At 42.8% G+C, this 21,673-nt stretch overlaps 1 protein-coding gene across 1 annotated transcript in view; it reads right to left on the reverse strand.

The window, feature by feature from the left end:
• The window catches only part of rims2b (regulating synaptic membrane exocytosis 2b), a gene marked incomplete at both ends in the record, with an annotated part of 270,766 nt that overhangs the window by 219,388 nt on the left and 29,705 nt on the right, over window positions 1-21,673 (reverse strand). Inside the window, 1 exon segment of the mRNA XM_084311974.1 lies at window positions 5,154-5,347. Within this exon segment, the coding sequence (XP_084168100.1) occupies window positions 5,154-5,347 (194 nt within the window).

Raw genomic sequence — 21,673 nt, forward strand, 5'->3', positions numbered from 1 at the left:
CTTGGTTACCCCTCAGCTACTCTAGTTGCCCCTCAGCTACCATGGTGACCCCTCTGCTCCTCTGGTTACCCCTCAGCTCCTCTAGTTGCCCCTCGGCTTCCCTAGTTACCCCTCAGCTGCCCTGTTCCTTTGCTAGCCCCACTTTTGTTGTAGCTTCCCCTGCTAGCATGGCCCAGTACTTTTTGTTTTGTTGCCTTGTTTTTTCCCCTGCCCCTCTGTCTGTGTTTTTGGGTCGCCCGGTGGCTCCCGTGGAGGGGGGGGTACTGTGAGGTTCTCCTCTCCCTGGACCTTTAATTCCTGTTCCCTGTACTTTAATTCCCTGTCTCCTCACTTCACTAGCCCCCACCCTCGCGTTCGTTTGCTCTTCAGCAGCCACACCCTTGGACTACCTGTCATTATGTGTTTGATTGGTCTGGTGCCGAACACACACTTCTAGTTTCAAGTATCAATTACCTTCACGCACCTGACGTGTATTCTAATTAGTTCCCCTTTGGGCTTTAAGTACCTCGCTCTTCCCCTCTGGCCTTGTCGGGTCGTTCCGTATCATATCTCTATCACCAAGACTCCTTCGGGAGGTTCTCTGTCTAAGGGCTCCTACGGGAGTTTCGGTTTCTGTCTGTTATGCTGTTTTCATCTCCGGCGTGAGATGCGCTCAAGCCTTCGCCTCCTGTCGCCGTTTGCCTGGAAGGAGACACTGGACTGCGCTCTCTAAACTTCCACGGGAGGTATTCCAGTGTTCCACTTCAGACCTCCGCACAGCAGACGCCCAGACGCGCATCCAGACCTCCGCGCAGCAGACGCGCTCTTCACTCCAGACGCGCATCCAGACGCGCATCCAGACCTCCGCGCAGCAGACGCGCTCTTCACTCCAGACGCGCATCCAGACACGCATCCAGACCTCCGCGCAGCAGACGCGCTCTTCACTCCAGACGCGCATCCAGACGCGCATCCAGACCTCCGCGCAGCAGACGCGCTCTTCACTCCAGACGCGCATCCAGACGCGCATCCAGACCTCCGCGCAGCAGACGCGCTCTTCGCATCCAGACGCGCATCCTGACGCACTCTAGACGCGCACCACTCAGACCACCGCTTGGACAACCCGTTCCCCGTGGCGACGCGCTGGCCCTGTTTGATCCTGCTCTCTTTACGCACAGCGCCTGGGTGAGTTTTGCAAGACTGTCTTTGACCCTATTCGTTTTTCGTGTGTTTAAAACACTGAAGAGATCCTGCTTTTTGTCAGACTGTCACTCACCCAGTGTCAGCTTTTTGGATTGTTCATTTGGGATAATATTTGCTTGAACATCGCTCACTGTGTGTATTCACACCGAAGATATTATCACTTGGATTATTATTGGGACTTCGCTCACTGTGTGTATTCACACCGAAGATACTGTCACTTGGATTATTATTGGGACTTCGCTCACAGTGTTTATTATCACCGAAGATTCTATCACGTGGATTTGTGTTGGGACATTTACTCACAGTGTGTATTTACACAGAAGATTCAGTCACTTGGATTACTCTGTTTTGGGACAAGTCACTTCTCCTGTCACCTGCTCTGTTCCCAACTGTACTCTGAGCTAACCCGCTCCCTCTCTCCCTCTCGGTCCCGTTTACCACCTCGGAGAGCTGCCGAGAGGAATCTGCAGAGCGGCTCTGACGTCACCGTCTGCTTCCTCAGACGAACCATCCCGGGAGAAGCTGCAGAGCAGCAACATTCTTCTAATGCTTGTATCCCAGGCTTGGTCTGTTTTCTCTGTCCCTGTAAGCAGCTCCAGCCTTCGCCCTGTTCCGTCCTCCCTGTCCAGTCCGTCCAGTCCGTCTAGTCCTCCTAGTCATCCTAGTCCTCCCTCTCTTGTCCTTCCAGTCCTCCCTCTCCCCTGCCCGCCTCCGCGGGCCTCTGTCCCTGTTTCCCCTCTCTAGTCCTCCTAGTCCTCCCTGTCCAGTCCTCCTAGTCATCCTAGTCCTCCCTGTCCAGTCCTCCTATTCCTCCTAGTCCTCCCTGTCCAGTCCTCCTAGTCCTCCCTGTTCCTGCCTGTTCCCCTGCCCTGGCCCAGTCCGTTAGCCTTCCCTAGCCTTCCCCTTAGCCAGCTCGCCTCTTAAAGGCACTGTGCCTATTTTCCCATTTCTTGTTTTCCTGTAATTTGTGTTCTCCCTTAAAGGGACAGTGCCGTTTTCTGTGTGTTTCAATAAATGCCCAGTTCTTGGCTTACTCTCATACCTGTCTTGTGTTGTGCGATTGGGGTCGGTTACAAACCATAACAGTTACCCTTCTTTGCAGGGCTATAACTTTTTAAATTCTATTGCTAAATTGCCATTATTAGGGCCCATTCAATGTCCTATATGTATTGTTCAGGGTGTATGAACGTTAAACTTTTTCATTCACATATTCATACTAAAATATGATCTAAAGTATAAGTATGTTTTCATCTCTTTCTGCAGCTTTCTCCAGAACGTGATTTATAGCCCCAAATGCATTATATTGATGATCAAATACAGTTTGATAGCAATCGGCGCGATATAAAAAAATCCAACTGGACGGACTTCTGGAAGTTACTACACGTTATCTGATGTTGACCGGATGGCCGAGGGGGCGTTTATAATTCCGTGGGCAGCGTTATACCATTCATCTAATGTGGGTCAAATGTTCATCATAGCAGTTAGTATCGTACACATTGAAAAATAACGCTGAATCTTACCGTATCTTCCTCGCGCCGTTGGGCGATGAGCGTGGAACAGACATTTTCCTATTATGGGATATAGAAATATCCGGTCCATTTCCAGGTTGTATAATAATATATACGTCCAAATCATGTTGTGTTTTCGAGTAATTTGCAGCGATCGATGTTCACTGTGTGAAGACTGAGTCTCTCTAACATTAGCGAGTGCCCGGACCACATATGGAGTGAGTCCTGCCGGGTTAAAGGTAACATCCGTTTTTTCGATCTGCCGATCGGCCACCAGATGGCGGTCTTGAACCGCTAGAGGATTGAGAGGAGATCACACTTGTGTCTCAGGGCCCCGGAAAGGAAATATGATTCCGATCACAGATTTTTGAAATATTGATATCAAAGACGAGTTACGGCGTCTTCGGCAACTTGAGCATGGCGGGGAAGGACGCCTAAAAGCGTCTTCCGGCGGTTAAAGTGTTAACTACTTGAGAGTGGAACCACAGAAATCATGCAACATAATACTTGCCTGTATTGTCCTACACAACATCGTGACCCGGCGCAATGTCCCTCTCTGTGATGACATTCGTGATGCACCTGAGCCCGTTGGGGGCCCTGACCATGACCAACCTCCAGCATTTTGTCAGAATGAGGGACTGACTGGACGTGCAATAAGGGATGCAATAGTTAGACACTATTTTTGATTGGTTAATGACTGATGACCGTGTCAGTGTGATTATTAATATACAGTGATAAGTGACAGTTAGAATTAAATATATTATTTGTGTTCAATACTGACAGCTGCTTTTGAATTTGCCGTACTGAAAGGCTGAATACGTAGCGTCTACTTTATAATATGCTTAATCACTGTAGCCTAACAGATGAACAAATTAAGTGAACATCTTATGAATAAATGTATATACTGTATACTGCATGATCCAAATATTGGATTATTTAACCAATTTTAAAGTTTCATTACATTTTGTGACTGAAATCCACCCTGAATCCACCCTTCTACTGGGATCAGTTTAATCCTGATTTTTTTGGATCAAAGTGATCCCAATCCTACTAAAAGGTTTTGAACAACGCATACTGAAGGTTTGATCCGGATCAAAATCAAGATTGGATTATGTAATCCAATCCGATTTCAGAATCCTTTTTTTCTTTTGAACAACCCATTTTCAAGATTTGATCCAATCCCTTAATCGAAATCCAATCGGATTACTTTTGAACAACCGGGCCCTGAATATCAGTGCTTTAATCCTACCGATCTCCATCTAGTTCTAGTGGATATCAAAAAGAATACAAGGAAGACAAGAGAACACATTGCAGAGATAAGCAAAGCCACATAAACCAGCAGGTGGATTTAATCTCAACCAGACATAAAACTCAAGAGCTCAGCCGCATCTAACTACAAACATAAACTCTGCTCTGTAGGAGAGAGACAGAGAGATACTCCCACTAGGGTAAAACAAAAATTTATTTTTTTTATAAATTGTATAGTACATTTCGCTCTGGTAATCCACTGGAAATCCACCCCTCTGGTGGGATCAAGATTATCCAGTCTTTTGGGATCAAACCCTAATCCCAATCCTATGTTGTCGGTTTGAACTACCCGTTTTGAAGATTTTATCCAGATTAAAGCTTGGATTTGATTTCCTGATCTGATCACATGTAGCTAGCCAATAACAGACTCAATGGTAGATTAACGCCTTGATCTGGAGTCACCCAGGGACGCTAACCACACAGCTGCACACACGCACGCACGCACGCACACACACACACTCATGCACACACACACACACACACACACACACACACACACACACACACACACACAGGGGCGGACCTAGCACATTTGGCGCCCTCTGGGTGGCGCTCTAGGCGACCGCCTATATCGCCTGTAGGAAGGTCCGCCCCTGCACACACACACACACACACACACACACACACACACACACACACACACACACCTCCATCATATAGCTCTTCTCCTTTTCTGTTGTGGGCTCCTATCAATGTCCCTCTCTGCATCTTATCCAAATAGCATAGTTACACGCATGAATCATCAACACGTGATTTCCATTCAAGCTGCACAATAAATGATATAGTTGTCAGACCACTTCAAACCATATCTTCAAACACATCAAATCCTTCACTATGATTGTCATCATCACTGTAAATGGTAAATGGTAAATGGCTGCTTTTTTATATAGCGCTTTTATCCAAAACGCTTTACAATTTGTTACTCACATTTTACCCATTCACTCACACATTCACTCACACATTCACACACCGACGGCGGAGGCAACCATGCAAGGTGCCAACCTGCTCATCGGGAGCAATTAGGGGTTAAGTGTCTTGCTCAAGGACACATCGATACGCTGCCTGGGAGGAGCGGGAATCAAACCGGGAACCTCCGGATTGCCATCCAGTAAAAAAGAAAAATCCAAAATGAGAGCAGCAGTATATAATATTTCTTACCAGTCTGCGTCTCCTCTAAGACCAGCTCCGTTCCTCAGGGCCCCTGCTGCTCCGGGCCCCTGCAGCGTAGTGCGGGAACCCTCAGTGGCGGAGGAGGAGGGGCCGAAGGACGTGTTGGCGCTGGGGTAAAACCACGCCCCCGACTTGGTGAGAATCTCCTGCTTCTTCCTGCACACGTTGCACACCCACATCACCTATACAGAGAGGAGAGGGTTAATATTATTATATAGGCCACACCCACATAACCTAGACAGAGAGGAGAGGGTTCATATTATTATATAGGCCACACCCACATCACCTAGGAGACAGAGGGGAGGTTTAATATAATTATATAGGCCACACCCATGTCACCTAGAAGACGGAGAGGAAAGGGTTAATGCTGCATTCAAGTGGTGTCAGGTGTATCAGGTGGATGAGTTTCCGACCTGGAAGTAGCACATGAACATCCAACAAGTTGGATAAATGATGTTGGGGACGTTTTTGATGCAGGAATTGTGACGTTATGCTCTTTGACTAGGGGTGGGGAAAAATCAATACAGCAATATATTGCGATATTTGTGTGCCGATATTATATCGATACAGTGATAGCAAGTATCAATATCAGTTTGTTTTATTGTTTTTGCTTGACAATCTCATTTTACTGCAATAAAAATTATTGGAATGAGGTGAACAGACTGAAAACATTATCTTATTAGATAAAACAGATGATGTATAGACGGGTCTCTCGTCCACGTCAGACTCAGTGTGCACCTCAAGGCAAAAAGGTTAAAGTCGCCGTACCCATCGTGTTGGTAGAGAAAGTAATTTAGTTATCCAGAAGAAAAAGACATCCCTGGCGTTGTATTTCCAAGATACGGTTCTAGTTCCAGTCAATCGGGGCCATCAAAGTCATGTCAAGCCTGATGTCAACATGTCAGATTTCACCCAAAAGCAAAATTATGAAATTAACTGAATTGATAAAAACATAATCCACACCCGTCAGAAAACATGGGGTGTTCATTGCAGCTGTCTATGCTGAAGTTATTCTAAAAAAGAAGAAATCCTACGTAATGATACAAAAAAAATCTCAAAATATCAACAAGATGAAATATCAAAAATGGGATTAAAACTCCACAGAATAGACGAGAAGGAGACTGTCGACACCTTTAAAAACTCTGGGAGTAAAGCCATTGTGCAGTTGATCTAATGAGCTGCTGGAGGCTGTGTGACACTAGACGTCATGTGCTGTCATAGAATCACAACACATAGAGAAGACACATCATAGTCCACAGTGACATGATGGCATGTACTGTATCAGTACTCTCACACAAGTCCAGAGACAACACCACTAATTACAACACGACTTGTCTCCTAGTGGTAAAGACTTGTCTCCTAACTGTCAGGTGAAAAGAAGCGGCTGGTGACTTCACATGTATCGGAGGAGGCATGCGGTAGTCAAGACATCCAACTTGATGTGTCAGACAACTTGATGTCTTAGAACTAGCCCCAGTGTTTCCTATGCTTCAGACTGACATGGTGTCTTGGAACTAGCCCCAGTGTTTCCTACTGTATGCTTCAGACCAACATGATGTCTTGGAACTAGCCACAGTCTTTCCTATGCTTCAGACTGACATGGTGTCTTGGAACTCCGACCATGGGACTCTGTGAGTTAAGCTAACGCCATTGCATAAACAATACTAGCAAGTAAGCACTTACTGTCCAAAAATCTGAACTATCCCTTTAAGTCCCAGCATTGACGTGAATATCTGTTCTATTCACTGTTGTTCTACGTGTATGATGTCATGTCACACCTGAGAGAACGAGACTCAACACACCATACAGCAGCAGCCAGACACCTGATACCTAAACACATGACCTCGCTCTGCACACACACACACACACACACACACACACACACACACACACACACACACACACACACACACACACACACACACACACACACACACACACACACACACGGTAATGTATATATTATGCATACATTTAAGACAGCAATACACACTCAAAAGAAGGCAAACAAATGCCCCTTGTTTTTGTGGTAAAGTGGTGTTTGGGTGTGGTTTTGGTAAAGGGAATATATAGGTGTGGTATATTAGAACCAATACTACCATCTAAATATATACTCTACATAATACCTACTCACCATATTACCATCTAAATATATACTTTACATAATACCTACCCAAAATATTACCATCTAAATATACTCTAAGTAATACCTACCCAAAATATTACCATTTAAACATTTGACTAAAGTAAACCTTTGTCCTCGGAAAGAATCCTCCGTCTACTCTAGTCAGATATGTGTACTCTAGTCGTCTCTCAGACCTGTCTCCTCTAGTCAGATGTTTGTACTCTTCAGTTTCAGTTTCATTTATTTATTTCAAACCATGCAACCTATACAATACAAGACAACCACAAAACAGTACAATAACCACCACAAAACAGTAACAACAGACACCACTTAATGGTTTGAAAAGGGGGATGGAAGAAGCTAAGCTTGTGAATTTCCATTCCCCACACCATGACCATCAATTTGCTATACATACAATATGTAACATAGCTCTGTTTCCCACATTCCCCTGACATCTCAACAAGACATACATGAGCCTGACTAGTTAATATATATTATTTAAATTTTTTATCCACTTTTTCTCCTATTTTTCTACCATTCCAATTTCGTGATTTCAATTCTTCCCTCCCCTGTCTTGAACATTGCTAGACTATGCCTCCCACTGGTCGGCTGTAGTGAGGATAGAAGCCTTGCATCACGTGTCCCCTCCGGTACACGAGGAGGCAGCCTGTCGCATCTTTTCACCAGACAGTTCTCAGTGGCGAGGAGTAACGCGTGGGAGGCTCACGCTGCCCCCAATACTTCCTGTTTCTGCTGTACAGGCGTCACCCAACCAACCTGTAGGAGTCGTTGTCCACAACGTCCAATCCCCACCCACCGGCTTTCCAACCCTCTAACACTGCCAATTGTGTTAGTATGACGGCCGGCCAAGCCGGTAGCAACGCTGAGAGCTGGGCTCGCCTCGATACCAGCATCTCCTGTGTTAGTGGCGACCGCCTTGCCCACTGCGCCACTCAGCCGCCCTAGTTAATATATATTCTATATAACATATTCGTTTTTAATGCCAAACGTCATGTTCACCCTCCTCCTTTTACCTTTCCAATATTCCTTATTTTTTATTTTTTTTTACTTTCTTTTAAACTGGTTTATGTTTTTACTCAGTTTAACCTCCTCGTCCAATCCATTCCATAATCTCACTCCACAAACAGATATGCACATAGATTTTAGAGTGGTTCTTGCACCCAGTTGCTGAAGTTTCTGTTTCCCTCTAAGATTATAATTCCTGGTTCCTACCCTCTCAGTGAACCGATATTGGATGGGGGTTGGAAGAGAGCTGTGTGAAGCTTTGAACATGATTTCGGCAGTTCTAAGTATGATCAAGTCCCATATTTTAAAAGCTGATGCTTGTAAAAACAATGGGGTAGAGTGTTGGTTGTACTTAGCATTGTACACAATCCTAATGGCCTTTTTTTGCAGTATATAAAGAGGTGATATATTGGAACGATAAGAATTACCCCAGACTTCCAGACAATAGTTTAAATATGGGACCACAAGTGCATGGTAGAGGATGAGAAGTGACATTTGGTTGACAAAATTCTTGGATCGATAGATAATCCCCACACTTTTGGCCATCTTGGATTTTACTTGACTGTTGTGGGGTTTCCAGTTTATCCTGTCGTCTATGATCACACCCAGGAATGTGGTTTATTCTACTCTTTCAATACATACATTGTCTATCATAATTTTCACTGTTATGTTACTATTGCGCTTTGCAAATAAGATGTTTGTACTCTAGTCGTGTCTGAGACCCGTCTCCTCTAGTCGTGTCTGAGACCCGTCTCCTCTAGTCAGATGTTTGTACTCTAGTCGTGTCTCAGACCTGTCTCCTCTAGTCAGATGTTTGTACTCTAGTCGTGTCTGAGACCCGTCTCCTCTAGTCGTGTCTGAGACCCGTCTCCTCTAGTCAGATGTTTGTACTCTAGTCGTGTCTCAGACCTGTCTCCTCTAGTCAGATGTTTGTACTCTAGTCGTGTCTGAGACCCGTCTCCTCTAGTCGTGTCTGAGACCCGTCTCCTCTAGTCAGATGTTTGTACTCTAGTCGTGTCTGAGACCTGTCTCCTCTAGTCGTGTCTGAGACCCGTCTCCTCTAGTCAGATGTTTGTACTCTAGTCATGTCTGAGACCCGTCTCCTCTAGTCGTGTCTGAGACCTGTCTCCTCTAGTCAGATGTTTGTACTCTAGTCGTGTCTGAGACCCGTCTCCTCTAATCGTGATGTTTGTACTCTAGTCGTGTCCAGTGATGGGAATAACGGCGCTATAAGTAACAGCGTTACTGCAAATAAATGCGGCGCGTTACTATGAATGAACCTGTTTCTTTCATCAGACAGATCTCTGTGCTGAGAGGCATTTCTGTCCTTCCTTGTTTAGTGGGCAGTGCGCGAGACAAGCACAAACATGCTGACGATTGGCTGATGTTGAGTAAAATGTCATGGTAAGCCAATCAGAGGTAGAGGTGGGCGGGTGCCTCCAGAGTCTGACACACAGCCACAACACGAGCGACTCAGTCAGCGTGAGACCGCGGGTCCGTGTAGTGTACGTTTTTAGCCCAAATAATCCAAAACGAATCCAACGGAACAACACAAGCGAGCAGTCAGCGTGAGACCGCGGGTCCATGAGCGTTTTTTGTTCACTCTTGTTGTGTTGCAGCGCAGGGCACTCAGCACAACAGTAGTGGCTCTACTGCTGACAGCCTTATCAACATAGTGCTGCACTTCCTGGTTTAATAGCACAGTCTGGTGCGCAGAGATATATATATCTGTATGTCATGCATGTCTTAAATGTCATGATTAGATTAGTTTCGATGATTCAATTAGATTCTTATATCTGTATGTTGTGTATGTCATAAATGTCATGAATTGAAAATGGGGGACCCTGATGTAAACAAGACGAAAGTCTTTCTCTGATCTGCATCCTCTTAACACTTTGAATGCCACTCACGGCTTTTCTCTGGTTATTACCCCCCGGGTTGAATGCCCATCACGAGAATATTCGTTTTATTCGTTTTTTTTTTATTAGCGATCTGAAATCATATTGCATCAAGCGAGCCTACCGTTGGAGATCCAGTCACCCCAGGCTCTCAGATGTGAAAAAAGCGCCCCCTATCGTCACCCTTTTGGATTGGACTCAATGAAAGTGAATGGGAGAAAGGATTTCTGACTCCACATTTTACTTCTCACTCACGCAGCCGGCATCGACCGGCATCACTCTGGAGCCTGAAGAGCAGCAGGGATTATGTGTTCTACTGTATACACGGTTGATCAATACAATGATCGATTTTTTTCGAATGGTGATCAGGAATTGGAATAATCCATTTGGATACCATCTGATCTCAGGTAAGGAATCTATGTTATCAGTCTTAGGATAATCAGACTCGTTTTCACGGATATATAAGCGTTTCCCCTATATGTGATATAGCTGTTTTGACTGTAAAAGCCATCAGGAAATAAGAGCAGCGACATATACTATCGATTATCTAGCGTTTATTTGAAACCGATTCATAAATAGGCCAACAAATGACAACGTTCTAGAATATTCCAGTAAAAGGCGATTATCATAGAATGGGTTGTTTTTTCCGCGAAAACGAGTGATTTTCAAAATGCTATCAAACGGAAATGAAGCGATAAAAAATTGCTTTGACAATGTTGACTGGAAAACGAGTCTTTGATAAGCGACGGGCAGATTAGACACATAGCCATAATTTAAAACATAGATTAGGCGATATTAACGTTAACATTGGAGTGGATTTGGGCATTCAAGGGGGTAAAGATGAAAACACGGACTGGCTCTCAAAGTGTTAACAATTGTGTGTATTTAAGCATTACATCACGCGCAGGAGTGGTTTGTGAACAATAAACCATGCCTAGGGGTGGTCGTTAGACCCGTGATTTGTTCACAAATCACGACTGCAAGTGGTGTAAAGCTTTTATACAACTGCCACATTCATCCAACCTTATTTCTATACAATAAACACACATTAATCGAAGATTTATTGAAAAAACCATCCGCCAGAAAAAGTTGTTCCCACAACTACAAAAAAGACAATTTGCCTCCATGTGGAAGCAGATCGGAAGTGCATCCAACCAACTAACACATCCAACTGTGTATTATTGGAATGATTGAGAGAAGTTGCCTCATGTGGAAGCAGCTTGAAGTGCATCCAACCAACTAACACATCCAACTGTGTATTATTGGAATGATTGATTGAAAATGTTATTACCAGATGCAGAATGGGTACAATACAGTACGGCTCAATACACACAATTGTTAAGGGAATGCAGACCTACTTTCCATAGAACTTCATTCTTAGATGCTTCCATAGAAAGTAGGTAAAACAAATTAAAAAGTTTTCTTTGCCCTATAGGAAAAAAACGTTTTCTTCGCCCTATTTTTTTATTTATTTTTTAAAACCTACTGTAGAGGGCCTAAACTTAACCAGTTGGAAACCAAGCGTACAGTAATAAAATTAGCAATCAATCAATCAATCAACTCAATAGGCCATGCTCACTTAGAACAGCGCAGCACCCAGCTCTCTCTCAGTCTGACCCGCGTTGCAGACAGGAGTGTGTGTGTGTGTGTGTGTGTGTGTGTGTGTGGGGGGGGGGGGGGGGGGGGTGTGGCGGTGGGTGGAGACTAGAGCTAGCGCTGACAGTCAGAGAGAAGGAAAAAGAAATTGAAAATAAAAATGCAAATTAATCAATCAATCAAATCGCGATTTTTCTTTTGTTCTAGAATGACTCAAGACCCATCAATTACATCATCCAACATTGTTTAAAGGACTAACACATTCGCAGTGACAGAATCGCTTCATATTTAGTCGTTATGGCGCTATCAACATATCCATTTGTTGTCCGCGATCTTGTTTTCTCCCGGAGTGAGCCGGCGGAGTGATATGTGATTCGGTTGTGGGCGGATCCTGAGCCCAGGACCGTGGATTGTTGCCAATAAAGACGTGTAAATGGACTGTTTCAGCCAATCAGAATCGAGAAATGTGCATGCCGTTGTATAATGAGCCGTACTGTATTGTACCCATTCTGCAATCTGTTAATTAAAATGTTCAATCAATCAGTATATATTTGTTATTTATTTTTGGTATAGTGCTTAACAAGCATAATTTACTGTTGCCCAGTTGTGGCCTGTTGAGGGGCAATACATATCAAAAGTTCCAAAACATCTATTGTGTTTGTATTTGTATGATCCACTATATAAACATAGTAATTATAATATCTACTAGTCTCACTTTGTCCCACAGCAACATTAAAATAGTTTAGATTTGTGTATGTTGTTTATGTAAAAAAATTATTATCTTGAAAGTAACGCAATAGTTACTTTCTGAAGTAACTAGTTACTTTTATAATTTGTAACTGAGTAAGTAATTTAGTTACTTTTTGGAAGAAGTAACTAGTAACTGTAACTAGTTACTTTTTAAAAGTAACTTGCCCAACACTGGTCGTGTCTCAGACCTGTCTCCTCTAGTCAGATGTTTGTACTCTAGTCGTGTCTCAGACCTGTCTCCTCTAGTCAGATGTTTGTACTCTAGTCGTGTCTGAGACCTGTTTCCTCTAGTCAGATGTTTGTACTCTAGTCGTGTCTCAGACCTGTCTCCTCTAGTCAGATGTTTGTACTCTAGTCGTGTCTCAGACCTGTCTCCTCTAGTCGTGATGTTTGTACTCTAGTCGTGTCTGAGACCTGTCTCCTCTAGTCAGATGTTTGTACTCTAGTCGTGTCTCAGACCTGTCTCCTCTAGTCAGTGGCCTCAGCGCTGAAACAATAAGCACATGTATTATTCATGACATGGGGATCAGTCACCGCTAGACCTATTCATAGCTCTGACATACAGTATATCACATACAACAAGTGTGGGTTGGGACCCACGTGTGGGACTTGGGGAATATTGAAGTGGGTCCCTAGATTATTCTCTGGAAATATAATATAATATATATATATATCATACTAAGCCTCTCAAGTCAAATAGACATGTTGAATAAAACACTGTAGAATAGGTTAATTCTAATGCTATGGATGCAGCGATACCTATGCTGATACCTGGGCTGATAGCTGGGCTGATAGCTGGGCTGATACTTGGGCTGATACCTGGGCTGATAGCTGGGCTGATAACTGTGCTGATACCTGGGCTGATACCTGGGCTGATAGCTGGGCTGATACCTGGGCTGATAGCTGGGCTGATAGCTGGGCTGATACCTGACTACAACAGGGTATCGGTATCAGATAATGCCCTCAATAGTAAAACCCATTAACAATTAATCAGAAAATTATTGATAATGATAAGCAAAGCCACATAAACCAGCAGGTTAGAACTCGGACAAATGGATTTAATCTCAACCAGACATAAAACTCAAGAGCTCAGCCACATCTAACTACAAACATAAACTCTGCTCTGTAGGAGAGAGAGAGAGAGAGAGAGAGAGAGAGAGAGAGAGAGAGAGAGATACAGAGATAGAGACAGAGAGAGACAGAGATAGAGATAAAGACAGAGATAGAGACAGAGAGAGACAGAGATAGAGATAAAGACAGAGAGAGAGACAAAGATAGAGACAGAGATAGAGACAGAGACAGATACAGAGACAGAGAGCTACAGGCAGGTACAGTAGACTGACAAACAGACAGACAGGCAGGTAGACAGTAGCTATGGGGGCAACAGTGGCTCAGGAGGTAGAGCAGTCGTCTGGTAATCGGAAGGTTCCCACTCCTCCTGGGCAGCGGGTCTAACTGTCCTTATACAATGGCATGCAAATTTCTTGATTCTGATTGGCTGAAACACTCCACGTGATCCCAGAACCCGCCCACAACCGAATTACTTTGTTTCCGAATCACTCCGCCATTCGTGTTTTTAGGAATGAAACCAAGACCAACCAACCAATCTTTATGAATGGATGTATTGATAGCATCATAACGACTCATTCAAAAACAATAAAGTTACGTGGAATGTGTTAGTTGCTTACACAATGTTGGATTATGTAATTGGTTGGTCATGACTCATTGTGAAACAAAATATAAATCGCGGGAAGTGTGTTGTTAGATGCCATTCGTTGTAGAACCTCCCTCTCCTTCAAAAGGACACTGTCATTTCACTGTTAATACAATTTTCAATCAATCAATCAAATAACAACCGCTAACTTCACTGTTAGATGGCATGCTTTGTAGCAACCTATGTATAGATGTAGCACTGTCTATCTGTATGTCATATATGTTATGATGCATTGAAAATGGGGGACCCTGATTTAAACAAGACAAGTTTTTCTCTGGTCTGCATCCCCTTAACAATTGTGTGTATTGAGCTGTACTGTATTGTACCCATTCTGCAATCTGGTAATGAAATGTTCAATCAATCAATCATTCAATCCAATAACAACCGGTAACTTCACAGTTAGATGGCATGCTTTGTAGCAACCTGCCTCTGCAAAAGGACACTGTCGCACGAAGCGATTTCACTGGATGTCCCAGACACAATGGAAGTATGGATATATTTGTAACAAATTATTAAAAAATATATACCGTTAACTGAGCGGCTGGGTGGCGTAGCGGAGATTGCGCTCGTCACCAATGCAAGAGACTCCGGTCTCGAATCCCGGTGTCAGCATTGCCTGCGGCTTGGGCCAGTCGTCATACTATCTCAATTGGCAGAGGTAGCGGGTGGAAGTCGATAGGTGGGGATTGGACGTTATGGACAGCGACTCCTACAGGTCGGTTGGGTGACGCCTGCACAGCAGAGACATGAAGTATCGGGGCAGCGTGAGCCTCCCACGTGTTACTCCTCGCCATAGGCACCTACGTAATGGAGCAGCCGAAGCACGTGCTCCAGGAGTATTGAACTTGGGGGAGCAAACTTGTCCCTTTGCTCCCTCACTTTTTGATCATATGATATATCCCCCCCCCCCAATATATAAATCTTATCTAACCATAACTACGTAATTTCAATCAAATTAATAATACGCAATGACACTTAATAGCAAGTTTTTAAGTTTCCAAAGATTGCGACACCCCCCTGCCCGATATGGTTTGATCCAGTGCCTCCCACAAACAGCAGACAGAGTGGAGCCCGGCCGGTGTTCTACAGCGCTGCCTGCAGCCTCCAGGTGTAAGCTGGTACGCAGGCAGGCAGCGTGAACACTTTAGACACAAGTTACAACAGCAGGATTTTCCACTAAGTAAGTTCAGTTGTTCAAACAAACTATTATGTTAGACATGTCTTTACTGTCGAGTGGTAGAACATCTACCACGCAATACAATAAAAGTGTTTCACGGTCCGAAATGCCATCTGGTCATACCGTAACTAATAAATAATAATAATATAACGTTGGCGTTAGCCGCTAGCTAACGTTGTCATATTATCTAGAATAATGGTGTCAGCTGGATGCTGTTGACTTTGTTTGACTCCTCTCTCTCCTCTCTCCTTTCTCTCCTCTCTCTCTCCTCTCCCCTCTCCTCTGCTCTCTCTCTCCTCTCCCCTCTCCTCTCTTATCTCTGCTCTCTCCTCTCTCTCTCCTATCTCTCTATCTCTCCTCTGCTCTCTCTCTCATATCTCCTCTCTCTCTCCTCTCTCCTCTCTCTCCTCTCCCCTCTCTTATCTCTCTATCTCTCCTCTCTCATCTCTCCTCTCTCTCTTCTCTGCTCTCTCTCCCCTCTCTTATCTCCCCTCTGCTCTCTCTTCTCTCCTCTCTCTCCTCTCATATGCCCTCATCCTCCTTCACCTCTTGTGTTTTCCCTCCTTCATCTCTGTTCTCCATCTCTGTTCTCCTCCATCTCTGTTCTCCATCTCTGTTCTCCTCCATCTCTGTTCTCTGTTCTCCTCCATCTCTGTCCTCCTCTGTTCTCCTACATCCCTGTTCTCTGTTCTCCTCCATCTCTGTTCTCTGTTCTCCTCCATCTCTGTTCTTTGTTCTCCTCCATCTCTGTTCTCTGTTCTCCTACATCTCTGTTCTCTGTTCTCCTCTATCTCTGTTCTCTGTTGTGTTAGTATGACGGCCGGCCAAGCCGGTAGCAACGCCGAGAGCTAGGATCGATACCAGCATCTCCTGCATTAGTCTGTAATCAACTGGACAACCTTTAGACTGTTCCAACTTCAGTGTGTGAATTATGTTAATCCCACAATTACTCAACTGCACTCAATATTTAAATACCAATGCTAGTCTAAATAAATGTAGACAGACAATGTATGCATTAAAAATATAATAATAATAATAATAATAATAATAATAATAATAATAATAATAATAATAATAATAATAATAATAATAATAATACAATAATAATAATAATAATAATGCAATAAAAGTCTGAAAATGAAGGGATTATGTCCATGAGTGTCAGTTTTAGAAATTAAGGCCTGCCTCTTATATAACAAGTCTCTCTAATAAAGGCCTGGTGCTCTTTGCAGCTGAGGTAAATAGAAGACCTATATTTGAGGATTTACGGTAAATCAAGATTTTCAATTATCTTAAGGTACAATACCTGAAATGAAAATGTGTGTGTGTGTGTCCAGCCAACCAGGTACCATGGCAGAAAAAAGAAAGAATACAGACATCAGAGCATTTTTCAGTACACCAAAACGCAAAGTAAGAACCCTAGTAGCCTAATAGCTCAAAGACTTAAAGGGCGGGCTCCACAAATAATGGATTGCACGGTGTTAATTGCACCCTTACTTACAATTCATTATGAATTGTAAGTGGGGGACCCTGATGTAAACAAGACAAAAATCTTTCTCTGGTCTGCATCCCCTTAACAATTGTGTGTATTGAGCCGTACTATATTGTACCCATTCTGCAATATGTTAATAACATTTTTAATCAATCAATAACAGATTGCAGAATGGAGGCGTACAGTACAGTACGGCTCAATACACACAATTGTTAAGGGGATGCAGACCAGAGAAAGACTTTCGTCTTGTTTACATCAGGGTCCCCCATTTTCAATTCATAATGAATTGTAAGTAAGGGTGCAATAGAAATGTTTCATAATGATGTTCAGTGTATTCATAAGTGTATTGCTCTCCTTAATGTAGAATGATATGGTGACTGTACAGACTCAGGAAGGAGAGAAAGAGACCCAAGAGTTACAGGTAATGGAAATATCAGACAGTTTAAAGTGTAGGATAACATAACAAATTAAGACACAAATACTTGGATTATATATCCCCCCCCCTCTCTCCCTTTCTTTACAGATTAGCATAAAGATTGTGTATTCAAACCGGTTCAGTGTATTCATAAGTGTATTGCTCTCCTTAATGTAGAATGATATGGTGACTGTGCAGACCCGGGATGGAGGCAGAGAAGGAGAGAAAGAGACACAAGAGTTACAGGTAATGGAAATATCAGACAGCTTAAAGTGTAGGATAACATAACAAATTAAGACACAAAATAGGCTATATTTACAGCAGACCCTGTTATTGTTCCTTGTTGGTATTTTTTCTCTCTTTCTTATTAAAAACTTGGCCTATTTGAAAGGAGATTGATTTAATAAAAATAAAAGAGCGAAAAATCAATATACAGTATATATACAGTATATATATATATTAATATATTATTATTATTATTATAGTAATTGGCTATCATACTGCAATATAAACTGAGTTTTATAGTGAAAAGAGCAGCTTTATTGGTCAAGATTGAAGGCTCTATATTGCAGGAAATTGCACGTACAGGTTCATTAAATGAAAAAAATATCTGCCGTGGAGGGGGACCCCCTCCAAACCACCCCTTGCCTGTCAAAAAAAAAAAAAATTTAAAAAAAAAGAAAAATTAAAAAAAAATTTAAAAGAAATTTGCACCCCCACTTTCAACTATAACTAGGCGGCCATGCTCCTCGCCACTGAGAGTCCGCGCTGTCTGGTGAAAAGATGCGACAGGCTGCCTCCTCGTGTACCGGAGGGGACACGTGATGCAAGGCTTCTATCCTCACTACAACCGACCAGTGGGGGGCATAGTCTAGCAACGTTCAAGACAAGGGAGGAAAGAATTGGCAATACGAAATTGGGATGGGAGACAAATTTAAAAATAAGGAGAAAAAGTGAAAAAAAATAAAAGATACCATTAACTGGAATATGTTGGTTTTTATTTATTTTTTTTACTTTTTCTGCAGATGGTTTTGTGAATAAATCTCCATTATGCTTCAATTACTGTGTGTTTATTGTATAGCAATAAGGTTGGATGAATTCGGCCATTGTATAAAAGCATTACATCACACGACAGAGTGTGTTATAGAAATTAGATCACGCCTATGGGGGTCTAACGACCCTCTGCTGCGCCTCGGGCCTAACAACCACCCATAGGCGTGATCTAATTTCTATAACACACTCTGTCGCGTGATGTAATGCTTAATTGAGCAAGACACTCAACCCCTAATTGCTCCCGATGAGCAGGTTGGCACCTTGCATTGGTTGCCTCCGCCGTTGTTGTGTGAATGTGTGAGTGAATGGGTGAATGTGAGGAACAAAATTGTAGCTTTGGATAAAAACACTATATAAATGCACCATTTATATGAAGACATACACTGAAATCCCCACCTTTATTATCAAACTATGAAAAGGACAAAACCTCCTCAGACTAGGTTTTATTCAGTCCCTCTATTACAAGACAAATACCTCCACCTAGTGGCCAAACTTGTAACTGCAGCATGTACCAGGCGTAATCAGCATAGTGGACCATCATTGGCTTACAATAATGACATTCTAGTTTCCTGAATCAAACGTTACAACTGAGCCTCTACTTTCTTCGCAGCCGAAATAGCTCCAGAATATAAACAGACTGACTATGTGCCAAAGTAAATGGTAAATGGACTCATTTATATAACGTTTTCAAAAAAGAGCTTTACAACTTATGCCTCAATTAGTCACTCAAACATTCATGGCAGAGGCAACAATGAAAGGTGCCAACCTGCTCATCAGGAGCAGTTAGGGGTTAACGTCTTGCTCAAGGACACTTCGACACGCTGCCGGGAGTCGAACCAGGAACCTTCCGATTACCAGACAACCACTCTACCTCCTGAGACACTGTCTCCCCTTGCTGGTAGAATTGACAAACGTGCCAGTCAAAAAAGTATTTGACTAGTGCGTGGCTATCGTTAATATTAAATCCTTGGGCCAGATAATGAAATATTCCTATCCTTTCTCTTTAAAGGTGATATAGATAACATTTTTATGTAGAGTAATCATTAAAAAAAACATCCAGGGCTTTTAGAAAATCTTTTTCCACCAAAGAAAATCTTAAAAATGTTGGCAGGTACAACATGAATGTTGTTGTTTACATGTTGCGTGCATGTATCCCCTCCCTACTTCCCATTTCCTCACATGGAATGCACCTGATTGGATAAATGACATGCTGGTGCTCTAGTGCGACATCTAGTGGCTGATTGTTATCTATATAGAATAAATAGATCAAAGTTTGGAGAGGATTTACTTTTTGGAACTGACTGACACGTCTGTTGTTTAAATAAAGGTTTGAATTGAATTTAATTGAAAACAAAAGCAAAACGGCACCTTTCGTTTTTGTCAATGTCATCCTGTAGGCAAATCTCTGCCTTGACCTGGCATATCGTGCAGCGAAGGGAACGGCTCCTGCCTACCTCCGGTCAATGGTCTCTAACTACACACCCCCAAGACCCCTCCGCTCTACATCCTCTAACTACACACCCTCAAGACCCCTCCGCTCTACATCAAGAATCAAGAGTCAAGAGTCACTTTATTGTCCCATCACCTGGGAAATTCGTCTTGGGCTTACACCCACACTACAGCCACAGACACATACATACATACAGACATGACACAACACAACTGACTCCAAACAGAGGAAATAAACAATATAAAAGACACAGTAAAAGTACCTGCACAGCAGGATGTCTGGCAACACCACATTAGAATAGTATACCCAAATATCGGTTATCCTCTATACACACCCTCAAGACCCCTCCGCTCTACATCCTCTAACTACACACCCTCAAGACCCCTCCGCTCTACATCCTCTAACTACACACCCTCAAGACCCCTCCGCTCTACATCCTCTAACTACACACCCTCAAGATCCCTCCGCTCTACATCCTCTAACTACACACCCTCAAGACCCCTCTGCTCTACATCCTCTAACTACACACCCTCAAGATCCCTCCGCTCTACATCCTCTAACTACACACCCTCAAGACCCCTCCGCTCTACATCCTCTAACTACACACCTTCAAGACCCCTCCGCTCTACATCCTCTGGCCCACTCCTATCCGAGCTCCGGGAGGGTCATCAAAGAGAAGCCGCCTATTCTCGGTCGTCGCTCCACAATAATAATAATAATAATAATAATAATAATAATAATAATAATAATAATAATAATAACTTTATGTGTATAGAACTTTTCATACAGAATTTGTTCAAAGTGCTTCACAACAGTGAAAAATACAGGCATAAGCGAGCATAAAAAAGATAGAGAGGTAGCAAGGTAAGGTAAATAACAGTGTTTCACATTAGGATCTAGAATCCCAATAGGCCTCTCTGTTTACAATTTCACAGTTTGTTTAAAAATAGGCTAAAAATAATAAAATAGAACGGACATACAACAGGGTATTTAACATACAACAGAGCAGTGCATCAGTAAAAAGTAAAAAGTGTGATCAAATAGTTAACAGAGCAGTGCATCACTCTCAACTTTGAGTTTCTTTACAAAGCTCAATTTTGAATTACAACAGAGCAGCACTCTTAAAATTACAGTGCATAGGAGGCAGTGAGGTCAATTAACATAGAACCGACACATGCATTTGAAAGGAAGTGTATACACGTAGGCAGGTTAAGACAAGTGCAGGTAAAGTACAATTTGTGTCAGGATGTCCCTGATGTTTCATTTAAATGCCTGAGCAAAGAAATAGGTTTTAAGCTGTCTTTTGAAGATGTCTAGCGAGTTGGCTTCCCTGATGTTTTTGGGCAGTTTGTTCCATAGTTTTGGGGCATAGTTGATAAAGGCTGCATCACCGATGGAATGACAATGATGGAACGAACTTCCCACCACAGTTAGGACAGCTGAAACCTGACCAATCTTTCGCCGTCGACTAAAAACACACTTCTTCAATCAATATCTGAAATTAATTATAAAAAAGACTAACCTTCTTACTGTCTTATACTATCATGCACTCTTCCTACTATACTAAATACTAATATGTCTTTATTACTACTATGCACTCAACACTGCAGCACCCAAGTTTCAGCACTGTTTGATGAACATTGTTACACATTATTAACTACAAAGATTTGTGGCTGCAATTCTGAATGACTCGTTTCAAGAGGGAGGGTTCTTGTCACAGCTGAACTGCAGAAAAGACACATATTTACCATTTTCTCAGTGTCAAGCCCCGATTCTGTAAAAACAATGCAACACACAGGAAAAGGCTATTTT

The sequence above is a fragment of the Notolepis coatsorum genome (genome assembly GCF_963971535.1).
Source record: "Notolepis coatsorum genome assembly, chromosome: 4".
Taxonomy (NCBI): domain Eukaryota; kingdom Metazoa; phylum Chordata; class Actinopteri; order Aulopiformes; family Paralepididae; genus Notolepis; species Notolepis coatsorum.